This window comes from Dermochelys coriacea, chromosome 6 (genome assembly GCF_009764565.3).
Source record: "Dermochelys coriacea isolate rDerCor1 chromosome 6, rDerCor1.pri.v4, whole genome shotgun sequence".
In the NCBI taxonomy this organism is placed as follows: domain Eukaryota; kingdom Metazoa; phylum Chordata; order Testudines; family Dermochelyidae; genus Dermochelys; species Dermochelys coriacea.
In genome coordinates this window covers 82332202-82346101 of record NC_050073.1, presented here as the reverse complement: position 1 = coordinate 82346101, position 13900 = coordinate 82332202, and the positions used below count along the sequence as shown (strand labels likewise).

Here is a 13900-nt window from a genome sequence, read left to right as displayed (position 1 = left end):
GTGAGGTGGGATGGTCCCAGAGCTTGGGCTGCAGCACAAGTCTGAATATCTATGTCATAATTACACAGGCCCTTAGCCCGAGCCCAGGAGCCTGAATCAGCTGGCAGGGACCAGCTGTGGGTTTTCAATTGCCATGTAGACACACACTAAGAGGCTGTCTAACAATTTGGAAATCTGCCTACATACAGCTTATGACTCCTCGCTGATATTATGAAATTGCTGTGTCATGGAGTGCCTCAGAGTGCAGTGTGTCAGCCATGAACTGACAAGGGCTATAGCAAGTATCTGCCAAATCTGGAACAACAGTGGGTCATTAAACCTTAATGGTTGTCCATTCAGGAGGAAATAGGAGAAAGTAGAAGATAGGAGAAAGTAATTCCTCCAGTTTCTCTGCAGAGAGTGAGAATAGAACAAAGGAACTAGTGGGAAGACTTAACTCATGTGTACACTAGAGACCTTACAGCGGCATAGCTGTACTGATGCAGCTGTGCTGCTGTAAGATCTCCTCTGTAACTGCTCTATGCTGATGGAAGACAGCTCTCCCGCCGACATAATTAAACCACTTGCAACAAGCAGCAGTAGCTATGTCAGTGAGAGGTTACCTGCCAACATAGCGCTGTCCACACCAGCGTGTCTGTCAGTGTAACTTATGTCACTTGGGGGGGGAAGTTCACGTGAGAGGGAAATGAGTTCCCACCCCTGAGCAACATAGAGTTATACTGACAAAAGTGCTAGTGTAGATATAGACTCATAAGCTCAAGAGATTCATAGATAAAGGTATGAGCAGGATTGAGGAAGAGAGGGGTATGCTTTTGTAGCTGGGGTGGGGGGGTTTTCCTATTTAACTGTGGGACTAGTCAAAGTAAAAGAAAACTGACGTGCAGAAGAGAGAGACTCCATGATTGAAAGAAGCCTTGTGCAGAAGCTTCCTGGATACCCCAGTTGACTGTCCTAAATCCAAATAACTCTGCAGAGCAGAGAGGAAAGTGAGGCAGGAAATGCATATAGAGTGATAGATTCCAAGGTCAAAAGGGACCATTGTGATTATCTGGCCTGACCTTCTGCATAAAACAGGCCAAAAAAATTCCTGGAGCATATCTTTTAGAAAAATTAGAAAAGATTTTAGAAAGATTAGAAAATCCAATCTTGATTTAAAAATGGTCAGTGATGGAGAATCCACCACAACCTTTGAAAAATTGTTCCAATTGTTAATTACCTTCATTGTTAAAAATGTATGCCTTATTTTCAGTTTGACCTTGTCTAGCATCAACTTCTGACCATTGAATTGTGTTATACTTTTCTCTGCTAGACTGAAGAGCCCCTGATCAAATATTTGTTCCACATTTAGGTACTTACAGACTGTGATCAAGTCACCCTTTAACCTGCTCTTTGTTAAGCCAAATATGTTGACCTCCCTGAGTCTTTCACTATAAGGCATGCTTTCTAATTCTTTAACGATTCTTGTGGCTCTTTTCTGAACCATCTCCAGCTGATCAACATCCTTCTTGAACTGTGGACACCAGAACCAGACAAGAGTATTCCAGCAGCAGTCCCAACATTACCAAGCACAGAGGTAAAATAACCTCTCTTTTCATACTCAAGATTCCCCTGTTTATGCACCCAAGGATTGTATTAGCCCATTTGGTCACAATGTCACCCTAGGAGTTTATGTTCAGCTCATTATCCACCCCCAAATCTTTTTCAGAATCACTGCTTTTCAGGAGAGAGTCGGCCATCCTGTAAGCATGTCCTACCTTCTTTGCTCTTAAATGTATACATGTACATTTAGCTGGTTCAAAATGCACATTATTTGCTTGCATCCATCTTACCAGGATATTCAGATCCCTTTGTATCAGTGTCCAGTCCTCTTCATTATTTACCACTCTCCCAATTTTTGTCATCTGCAATCTTTATCAGTGATGATTTAAACCAGGTCATTCACAAGTGCCAATTTTTACTTTTCCCCAGGAATGTCCTACATCCGCTTTGCCCCAAGGCCCCACCCCACAGCGCTGCCTTCACTCTGCCTCTTCTCTACCCCTCCCTCAAGGCCCTGGCCTTGCTCCGCCCCTTACCTCCTCCATCCCCCTCCTGAGGCCCCCACCCACTGCTTCTTCCCTCCCGAGCCATCAAACAACTGTTTGGTGGTGATGCTGCCCTCTATCAGCTGTTTGTCAGCAGCCCAGCCCCCACCAGCTGTTGGGAAGCAGTGGTGGTGCCCCCCCACCCATCAGCCGAGAGACGTTTAATCTACCCTGTTCTTAAAAAACTGCAGTGACAGGGATTCCACAACATCCCTAGGTAAGTATTCCAGTGCTTAACTATCCTTATACTTTGGTTTTTTCCCCCTAATATCTAACCTAAATCTTCCTTGTTGCAGATTAATTACTTCTTGTCCTACCTTCTGTGGATGTGCAAAACAATTGTTACCATCCTCTTTAATGGTCCTTAAAATATATCAAGACTGATCGGGTCCCCTCTCAATCTTCTTTTCTTAAGACTAAATATGCCCAGTTTTTTTACTTTTCTTCATAGGTCAGTTTTATAAACGCTTTCTCATTGTTGTTGCTCTCCTCTGGACTCTCCATCTTTGTAAAGTGTGGCACCCAACATTAGAAACTCCAGCTGAAGCCTCACCAGGGCTGAGGTAGAGCAGGACAATTACTTCCCATGTTTTATATATGACACTTCTGTTAAAACATCAGATTAGCTTTTTTTTCCCCAACTGTATTTTTGACTCATTTAACTTTTGATCCCCTATAAGCCCCACATTCTTCTCAGCAGTACTAGCACCTAGCCAGTTATTCCCCATTTTGTATTTGTGCATTTGATTTTTCCTTCCTAAATGAAATGGACTTCTGAATTTCATCTTGTTGAATTCAGACCAATTCTCTAATTTGTCAAGATCATTTTGAATTCTAATACTGTTCTCGAAAGACCTTGGAACCCCTCTCAGTTTGGTGTCAATCTAGGAATTTTGTAGGGCAGGGGCAGATGACACTTCCATTGACTATGGGGGTAAGGGGTAAGGAGGCAACTCCTCCAGCCACAAGGGGCACAAAGTGCCCCTCCAAAAGCAGCCACATTTTTATTCCTGTGCATGCCCCTGTCTGCACTCCATTATCCAAATCATTAATGAAAATATTAAATAGTACTGGACCCAGTGCTGACCTCTGTAGGTTCTCACTAGATACGTCCTCCCAGTTTGACAGCAAGCCATTGATTACTGTCATACTGTCTGGAGTGGTTCTCAGTTCCTGATCTGGGGCTCTTTTTTAGGGAATATTCCCTTCTCTTCACATAAGTTTAATGGCTTTTGGGTCAAGACTCTCAAATGACTGTGATTCACTCATTGTGACTAATCTTTAGCTCTTAAAACTCTCAATATCAAGTTTAAACTTTTAACAGTGCTGGGATTATGATCTATAAACCCAATTTGACCTATGGCATGTGAATACTGCCAAGACTAGGCCAACTGTCATGCTGTCTGGAGTGGTTCATGACCGTGAGTGCTAACCTCAGAGCAGATTGTCATGAAGCAGGACAGAGACCCCAAATTGGTTGTGTGTTCTGTAAGTAGATTTCACCAATCCAGTAACAAATGTTAACTGCTGAAGCACTATAACTGTCTTACCATGGAGTCACAGGCAATCCCCATGGGCCTTCCAGTATATCTTGCCACCCAGGGAAGCTGAACTTAGTGATATGATAGTTGGTTGCTATAAACCAAAGATCACAAAATATTCAGGTTGCTCCCAGTCCCAAGAGACCATTCACTTACCCCAGGTCTATTTGTACCTTAAATCTCTCAGCAAAGACAACGCTTGTAGCCAAACTTGTAATAAATTTGTAGTTAGTTTATTAACTAGGAAAAAAATTAATTACAAGGTTTAAAGCAGGCAAGCATATACACAGATGAGTTAGTCTCTGGTTTTAAAAGGTGACAGTACTGTACTAATTGTCAGCTCTGAATGTCTTTCAGGGCTAACCCAGGTTGATTCTGGAGATCTCTGCTTCTGGTTCATAGCGGCTGTGGACCTGAAAGACTCTAAATAGCAAAAGAGATGAAAAAATGTCAGCTATTTTTAATTTCCTTCTTCTAGAATTCAAGCTGATGGGACGAGCCCTTTTGCATGTAGCCTCTTTATGGGTGTGAAAGGGCAAATAAAGTCTTTGTATAGTGATGTCCCACAGTGGCCCATTTACTTTTGACAGGCCACCTTGATGTTTAGAAGAGAATTCCTCCTGACTGGGTTCACTGTTTCAGAGCAAACATTTTTTAGTTATTTTTTTTTACAGTTATAAAGCAAAAAATTATATTGCCTTATAGCATGTGCTAAAGATGTTATAAGTGAAATTAATGTAAGCAGCAACTTACAAGCATTTCATAAAGACTAAACACATTGTTAATAAGTTAAAAGACCCATCTTAACTATATCAACACAGGTGAAAGAGTGGTTTCCAGCCGTGAATCTGTCAGTGCTCAGCTGAGGCCTAAAGCCTTGGCAAGAGCTGGCACCTGGTCTGCCAGTATCACAATTATTCTTTCAATATAGTGTTTCAACCAGCTGTGCACTCATTTTATAGTAATTTCATCTAGACCCCATTTCCCTAGTTTGCTTATGACAATGTCATGTGGGATTGCATCAAAAGCCTTACTAAACTCAAGATATCATGACTACTGCTTCCCCTTATCCTCTAGGACAGTAACACTGTCAAAGAAGCAAGTTAGGTTGGTTTGGCATGATTTATTCTTGACAAAATCATGTTGGCTATTCCTTATAACACTTTAATCCTCTAGATTGATTAATAATTCATTCCAGTATCTCCAGGTATCAAAGTTAGGCTGACTGATCTTATGTTCCCCAGGTCCTGTTTGTCCCCCTTTTTAAGGATAGGAAAACCATAGTACCTTTCTCTCATCCTCTGGGAACTCACCCATTCCCCATCAGTTCTCAAAGAACTGCTAAATGTTCCAAAGTTGAGTCATATAATTCCTTAAGTATCGTAGGATGAATTTCATCAGGCCTTGCCAGCTTGAATACATCTAGTTTATCTAAATATTCTTTAACCTCTAATTGTGTTGAGTATCTGGTCACCATTAACCTTGTTAGCAAAAACTGAAGCAAAATAGGGATTAAACACCTCAGCCTTCTTGGCATTTGCTATTAGCTCTCCTTCCCCATTAAGTAGAGGGCCTACACTTTTCTTCATCTTTCTGTTGCTCCTAATGTATTTAAAGAACCTCTGATTGTCTTTTATGTCCCTTGCTAAGTGCATCACATTTTATGCTTTATCCTTTCTCATTTTGTCCCTACATGGTTGTAATATTCTTTTGTATTCCTCAGCAGTTCATCCATGTTTCCACTTTTTGTAGGATTCCTTTTTGATTTTCAAATACTGGCCTCTTCCTATCTTTCCCTTACATTAGAATAGTTGGCAATTATGCCTTTAATATGGTCTCCTTGAGAAACTGCCAGCTTTCCTGTACTACTTTACCCCTTAGATTTTCTTCCCAGGGACCTTACCTAGCCGCTCTGAGTTTGTTAAAGTCTGTTTTGAAGTACACTGTCCTTATTCTGCTGCTCTCACTCCTTCCTTTCTTTAGAATCATGAAACCTGTCATTTCATGATCAATTTCACTCAAATTGCCTTCTGCCTTCAGATTGGCAACTTATTCCGCTCCGTTGATCAGAGTCAAATTTAAAATGGCTCTCTCCAGGTTATTTCCTCAACTTTCTGAAACAAAGTTGTCCCCAGTACATTTGAAGATATTATGTTTTGTTAGATTATTTTTCTAATGGCTGTCTGGAGAGGTAAAGTCCCCCATTACTACCAGCTCTTGTGTTTTGGATATTTGTTATTTGTTCTAAAAATGCCTCATCCATCTCCTCTTTCTGATTTGGGTGGTCTATCATAGACCCCCCCCACACCCCTTTTATGCAGCTTAGTCAAGTCCATATAAAGTTCTGGATGTTCTCTTCATTTGACTAAGTAATTGAGTCTACAAATTTTGTCACAGTACAGCGCCCTCCTTTTTCCTGATCACTAATAAATAGGGAGCACTACCAAAACAAATCAATTCCTCTTGAAGTTTCAGCTTTTCTCTGGCAACCATTATCCATGTTTACTCCATGGACGTGTCTCTTTTCTGCTGAACATGCAGGAGTAAAATAATTTTGAGAGAATATAAAGTAATTCTGCATTGAAATTAATGGGAAAAGCACTGGACTTGGAATGCCAATTTTAAAAAATCCAAATTAAAAAAAAGTAGTTAACTTGTATCTAATGCAAAAGTTCAGAATCGGTCTTAGCCTCTTACTTGCCAGGAAAAATCAAAAAAAAAAAAAAAAAGAGTTGCTTAGTCTGTCTACACTGCAGCTGGGAGGTGTGACTGCCAGCACGAGTAGAAAGCTTCATGCTAGTATTGCTTGAGGTGGCGCACTAAAAATAGCAGTATGGACTATGCTGCACAGATGGCAATTTGGGCTAGTCACCCATCCCCAAACCTGGCCAACTCCCTGGGTTTGAATGTAGATAGATAGTCTGTGTCGCCGCCCATGCCATAACATCCGCATTGCTATTTTTTATGCATGCTAGCTCAAGCAGAGTCTGTTTACTTGTGCTGGGAATCTCACCTCCCAGCTACAGTGAAGACATACCCTTTAAATGATTTATTGAGTAAATCAGGCAAGTCAAAAAGTAAGCAATGTGCTTTTAAAAAACACTCTTTCAATATGGACTTCTAATTTCCTCCCCAGCCCCCAAACTCAATTCTGTCCCATTCATATCAGTTGCAGACAGGCATTACTTTTATACCCAGGGCTCATGCTTGCTCTACACTACAAAATTTAAGGGCAGCAATTGTGCTATCTGAACTGCGGCTGAAGACTGTTTAGTTACAAATGCTAAGCAAGCCTTTACTTGTCTATATAGTGTCTGAACAGGGGTAGTTGACAATCACATTTGTTAGTGTAGAGCAGGTCTGAAGAGTGTAACACTGGCTTGGTATCAGTAACAAGGGATAGCATGGAGACAAAGCAGCAAATACTGAGCTTGTGTACAAAGACTATACTCTGAAGATACATGCCCAATATAAACTAACATTCCCCTGCACACCTATTCTAGACTGAATTATTTTCCACAATGCTTAAGTTTGCTTTCCACTCATTCCCCTCTCTTGCAGGCAAAAGTGTATATTAATGTTACTGTGGCCAGCTGTTAAAAATGCTTGAGTAATGCATAGTGTCCATATTACAGTAATGCCCAAATTCACTTCCCCACCTAAATTAAAGTTGCACATGTACACACACTTAGATAGCATTTGTGAGTAACTTGTGCAGTTCCTTCTTCAAAGATTTTGAAAAAAGTGTTAACTTTCAAATTAACTGTATATTTCTACAGTTTTCTAAACAAACCTTGTTTAGTACATGTGTATGACTTCTACTTCTGTAGGGTTTAAGCTTTCACATATTATAAAGACCTGGGGTAAAGAAGCCAGAAAGACAGAGACTTGTATTACATCTCTGTTACGTCAGTCCATACATATACTGGAATATGGACTTCTACATTTTAGTTTATTGCAAAGATATTGGGTTTAAAAAAGTGATTTTCCAGTAAAATATCTGTATTCACTTTTAGGTTCTGTGGAAGACAAACAAACATTAAAAACTACAATATTTTTAGCTCTCTTTAGAATTAAACATCTGCAACTCTCAAGGAAAAATAAAAAGGGTAACACAACTGTACAGTGTCCACTATCACAGATCATTTATACACTGTTAAAAAATACAAATATTTTATTACAAATTTTTTATCAAACTGTGTACATACAGTAAGTACTGTCAAAAGCCAACACATCAATTGTTATTTTATGTACAATGGGCTAATGTTAATGTGACATGCAATTTATCCTGAGCAATGCTTTTCTATCACTGTAAAGGTCCAATATTTTAGACTTTTTGCAACTGTCAAGTCGTTACCATCCTGCACCAGCAATGACATTTCAGAGGTAAAGCAGTTAAGTATTATGTAGGGCAAAAGAGTTTTGCATTGCCAGGATCAATTTAAGCAAATGCACGTTTTCCTTGCTCCAAGAAGTGTCATCATAATGGACAATAAAGTGCACACAACTACCAGGAAAAACTTACTTTTCTCCAATCCCACCTGTTATTCTACATGCTCCAAACACGTACTATAACAGTAAGGATTTCAGACTCTGCCTCTGATGTCTTGAAATATGCAAGCTTAACTTTCTTTAAACTGCATGAAACAATTCCGTTAAGAAGAGAGTAAAATATGGGAAATTTGGAAAGATGTCATATGGTAAGTAGGTCACTGTTAATTTGTCCCAGATATACCATTTCTGAGAGTACATTTTACTTTTGACAAAGTATTTTTAGAATATTTGTTTCATAAGACTATAGATCATACAAGTACAGCATGCAATATAATACTTTCAGTTATTTACCATTTACATCGTACTATTGCCAGGCACTCATACCCTCTCTGGGCCACATAGTACTGCCTCTACCTGTAGTGTACCTAATTTTACATTGGCTTTGCTAATGATGTTCTTGCATAACCTAGAAAAGAAAGCCACCAACATTTTAAATGTATTATGGGATACCAGAAAGTGCTCCTCAAAAATTTCTTAATGTTGGCTTTGTTTTGTTACAAGTGGCATGATAAACCTTATAAAAGTCAGAGCTGTCCAGGGTCCCAAGTTTAAAAAATCTGTTCACTTTGGATAAAAGAATACTTAAGTCATTAGACTATTCAGAAGCAACATTTGTGCAGACTAACTTACACTTCCAAGATAAACATGACAATTCACTTAATATATGGAGTGAACTACTGGTAAAAATAATTGCACAATTACCACACAATCTAGTCACCAATAATAAAAGCAAATGTTTTGCATTTTACAAATATTTTTAAATCAGAAGTTCAGCCATTATCTGTGAAGGCATACTTCATATCTTAGGCACTAGACCCAGCTTAGAGGTAAAATGTCTTGGTCAACATGATTAAGAGTCATCACCTATTCAAGGAATTCCACATGAAGTTTACCTACAGTACTACAAATACATCAGATACTGCCATAAATTTAATGAGAATACAAAACATTATTAAATACATCTTTCACCTCATGGCACATCAAGCATAGTAACACCACTTGTTACACATCTGATTAGTAATGGTCAATTGTGGTTATGTTTTATTGAATACTTTCCTTTTTGTAACTGAGAAATATACAGTTTGGATTTACTTCCATCAGGCCTCTTAAACCACACTTCATCATGGTTAATTGTTGTAATTATGGCACTGAAAAGAAAAAAAAAATAGAATTTAGAAACAAATGATCTTATAAACCAAAGGATCAGCCCCCCCAAGAAGGGTGCTCTTTTGGAATACTAAATATTTGCATTAAGCAGTACTAGGCCCAGACAGCTACTGCCTCCTTCCTGATTATGTTGATATTTTTAAACAGAATTCTGCAGCTGACACTAAAGATACATGGACATATCTAGAAACACTATATCTTCACTAATAATTTTTCATCCAAGCATCTCTTTAATATAATAAAATGATAGTTCTAATGAATCTCAAACATTTAATTTGGTTAAATAAAGCTTTCATCTTCCCTTTTAAATTTATAGGGTCTATAATATAAAATACAAATTTGTCTCATAGTACCCATTGAGAAAATCTTATCAATCCACCAATCTGAAGTGGGCTTCCTGAAAAAAAAAAAACGAACAGGTCAAACAAAATTGCTCTCCAGCAAAGAGAAAGTTAGGAAGAACTTGTATTTAACTGGTTTCAGAGTAGCAGCCGTGTTAGTCTGTATTCGCAAAAAGAAAAGGAGTACTTGTGGCACCTTAGAGACTAACAAATTTATTAGAGCATAAGCTTTCGTGAGCTACAGCTCACTTCATCGGATGCATTTGGTGGAAAAAAAAACATTTTTCCACCAAATGCATCTGATGAAGTGAGCTGTAGCTCACGAAAGCTTATGCTCTAATAAATTTGTTAGTCTCTAAGGTGCCACAAGTACTCCTTTTCTTTTTGTATTCAACTGTTAGCCAGTACATATGTAAAGAAAAAACTGAACTGTTTGGCTAATTGAACTTTTCTTACATGGATTACTTAGTTAAACATTAATGCAAACACTTTTGGAGTTGTTTTTCCTCACTGTTCATTACTAGAAAGCAGTTTCAAGGCATATTCCATACTTTCCTTTGGACTACCTGCTTTAAGGATTAAAATATATACATATAAATATAATTTGATACTTGATTACTAGTGATGTGCCAGTTCAGTCATTATTACTTTGACAATCAGCTGAAGAGAATTGAGAGAATCCTGAAAACGTAGGAATGGAAGGGACCTCCAGAGGATATCTAGTCCATCTCCCTGAACAGCAGCAGGACCAAATATACCTAAACCATCTCTGATGGGTGTTTGTCTAACCTGTTCTTAGACAACTCCAAAGATGGGGATTGTACAACTTCCCTAGGTAACAATTTCAGTACTAATTTTTATAGTTAGCAAGTTTTTCCCAATATCTAACATAAATCTCCTTTGCTGCAGATTAAGACCTTTACTTCTTGTCCTAACTTCAGTGGACCTGGAGAACAATTGATTACCATCCTCTCTACATATATGAAGACTATCATCAGGTCTCAAGACTAAAAATGCCCAGTTTTTTAAAAAACTTTTCCTCATATGTCACATTTTCTAAACCTTTTTTCATTTTTCTTGCTCTCCTTTGGATTCCCCCCAATTTGTCCACATCTTTCTTAAAGGGTGACATTCAGTAGTGGACTCAGTACTCTAGCTGAGGGCTCAGTACTGAGTAAAGTTGGACAATTACCTCCCATGTCTTACATACGACACTCCTGTTAATATACCCCAGAATTATATTAGTCTTTCACAACCGCATAACATTTTTTACTCATATTCAATTTGTGATCCACTATAACCCCCAGATCCTTTTCTGCAGTACTATTGCCTAGCCAGTTATTCCCCATTTTAAATTTATGCATTTGCTTTTCCCTTCTTAAGTGAAGGACTTTGCATTTAATAAATTTAAATTGGTATTCTATTGTTATAAGTGAATCAATCAAGATTAATTTTTTAATCGTGATTAATTTGAGTTAATCGCATGAATTAACTGCGATTAATTGACAGCCCTAGTTTTAGGCTATTATTTCAGACATATACATCAGCTGTCAAATTTTAAGTATTTTAATATTAAGATATCTAAGCCCCTACACTTATGTCATTTGGTACTTATGCTGGAGGAAGGTAAAAATAGATAACCAGCTACTGTCTTCTAGATATCTTTTAAGATAGAAAATACCGATAAGTAACTGACATGTCAACAGCTGACTGAAATTGTAAGGCTGGGCTTTCCATTCACTGTATACACTTGTACAATGTATGCTATTGTAAATGGGAGTAGGCTATAATGATCTTTACCTTGTAGGGCACTCATCTTTCTTATCAATACATATTGTCTGTCCACGTCCATACCACTCTCCATCATAATATAGTCTTCCTTCTTCAGACCTAGCACTGTGCAGATGCTTTTCTAATTTGACAGGTGCTAAAATGATCAACAGAAATATTTATTACTGACCATGCAGATATTACAGTCAGGTTTATAAACTTATTTTCAAATACTTAGCTACATCAGCACATGCATATATGCTAACTGTTTAGTTATTAAAAAAAGGGGGGGCATTGCTACTTTGGGCAACAAACAAACTAAAATCTATGATAGTTAATAGAATAGATGCTTTTTTCTTTTATCTCCTGATGTAGTGGGGTCTATTAAAAACTCAGTTTCCATTTTCAGGTAAAATTAACATTGACCACAGTATCTGCAGTATTCCTATATCAATAATGTGAAAGTTTGCAAACACCATGGTAACTGTGGTATATGTGGCAAGTCTAAGTATCAAACATTGATCAGATTTCTTCCTCTTGCTCCCCACCCCACACACCTCAACTCTTTTCCTCCCCAATACAATTTTGTAAGTGTACTATGTCATTAACCACAATACTCCAACAGAAATTTGTCACTAAAGAAAGCAACACCTACTTCCTTCCTCTTCTATTGTTCCCCCAACCAATTCCTCCTCCTTGTTTCCCTTTCTGCCTAACTTGGGCATCTAAAGTGAATATCACCTTGGTATCCAAACACTGTCCCCTTCCTCTCCCCCAGGTTGCTCTTCACTGACTCAGAGTAGCAGAGCATAGTGAAATGGAGACGCTCTCAAAACACTACCCGAAGCTCTGCTGGGGAAGGTAGAAGCTAGAGAAAAAGCATTAATATGCTGCACTGACATGTATCAAGCCAATCCAAGCCATTTCTCTATGGGTCTACTCCTTCTACTGGTATTCTTCCACCATTTAAATATTAACCTTGATTTTAAAAACATTACACCATTTAGAAGATACTGAGACTAATGAAAATAACTATTTCATCAAATATATGTAAGAAAGTCAGTCTGTCAGTGGAGAGAGCAACCCTATTGAAAAGCAAAGAGCACAACAGTGCCTCAACCAAGGCCTGAGAGATAGGAAGCAGCTTAGGGAATGTCTACACTGCAGCAAACACAAAGACACACACAGCAGTGAGTCTCAGAGCCTAGGTGAACTGATGAGGGCTTGTGTAGCAGTGCTAAAAACAGCAGTGTAGATGTTCCCGCTCAGGCCAAAGCCTGGGCACTGAGATCCATGCCACTCACTGGGTCTCAGAGTCTAGGCCCCAGACCAAGCAAGAGTATCTACACTACTGTTTGCAGCCCTATGGTGCAAACCTGAGTCAGCTGACCAGAGCTCCAAGACTCGCTGCCATGTTTGTTTTTTCTTTTTGAAGTGCAGACATACCCTTAAAGCTCTCTGGTTTCCTTTCCCCTCCTCAACCACTGCAGTCCCTGTTGGGTCTGACAAGTCTCTGTTCTTTCTAGATGAAATCTATGCTGTTGTGCTTAAGGAGTTTTATTTTATGAAACCAGATTGTATTAAGCAGTGAGGTTTTTATGACTTACGTTCCGGCTTTACTCTGTGTGGCCCCAGCGTAGCCATTGCCTTGAAGTACAAAAAAAGGAAAAACGAGAAAGTTAAGGGAGCTTACTTGCTGAACATTTATTTAAAAATGCCTTAAGGAAAGTTTTATTGTAGTGAAGCTCTTTAATATATTAGCATTTACATATACAAGTTTAAATGCTTGTTCTAAGAACAAAAATAAACGAAAAAAGTATTTTATAACATTCAATACCACTGATTAGCTGAATAAAAGCACGCAGAGAAACTGATCCATTATCTGCTTTAATGGGCTTTGATTTTAAATAAATCAGGAGCAATTTTTTATAATATTTTATAGCTGGTGTTACGTCACTCTGCAGGTTGCCAACCAAACCAAAAATAGCACGAATCAATAGCTGTCAGATAAAGATTTTGGAAAATGAAAAGCTTACTCAAAAAGCTATAGAAACAAGCCTCTGCCTAGCTGACAGTTATATCCAAGTACATTCTGCAGTTGTGTGTATAACAATCAGCTTTACTTACTCTCGGCCATACTTAAGAGCTACTACGGTGAAATTGTGTCTATGGTCCGATATTTGTTTGGCGTAATTCCTGCTGTAGGTCAAGCAAGCAGTTTCCAACTTTATGTGTTGGACCCTCAATTGTGATGGATTTGCCCATGTTCCCTTGTACCATTCAGGAGCAGAGTGGACATTTCTGCTTTGTTCACTTTCTTGCACATGTTTATCTCCTACCCACACCCACCTTCAGTGTCTTTTCTGTATATTTCTCAGCTGTATATTTTTCTATTTTGCTTCCCCTCCTCTAGTGCCATAGAAGAGGAGGAAAACAGGTTGGC

General features: G+C 38.6%; 1 protein-coding gene across 3 annotated transcripts in view; it reads right to left on the bottom strand.

Annotated features, from left to right (window-relative positions):
* Positions 1–3848: 3848 nt before the first annotated feature.
* Positions 3849–13900, bottom strand: part of BRMS1L (BRMS1 like transcriptional repressor) — a 47336-nt gene continuing 37284 nt past the window's right edge. Inside the window, exons 8-11 of one of the 3 annotated variants that reach the window (XM_043516479.1) lie at positions 13065–13104; positions 11488–11614; positions 9236–9327; positions 3849–4048 (exon numbers count right to left, since the gene is read on the bottom strand). In XM_043516479.1, the coding sequence (XP_043372414.1) occupies positions 3921–4048; positions 9236–9327; positions 11488–11614; positions 13065–13104 (387 nt within the window). In that variant the 3' untranslated portion in view covers positions 3849–3920. Of the gene's footprint in view, positions 9328–9699; positions 9744–11487; positions 11615–13064; positions 13105–13900 lie in introns of all 3 variants that reach the window. The other 2 variants (XM_038407152.2, XM_038407149.2) reach the window with 2 other exon arrangements.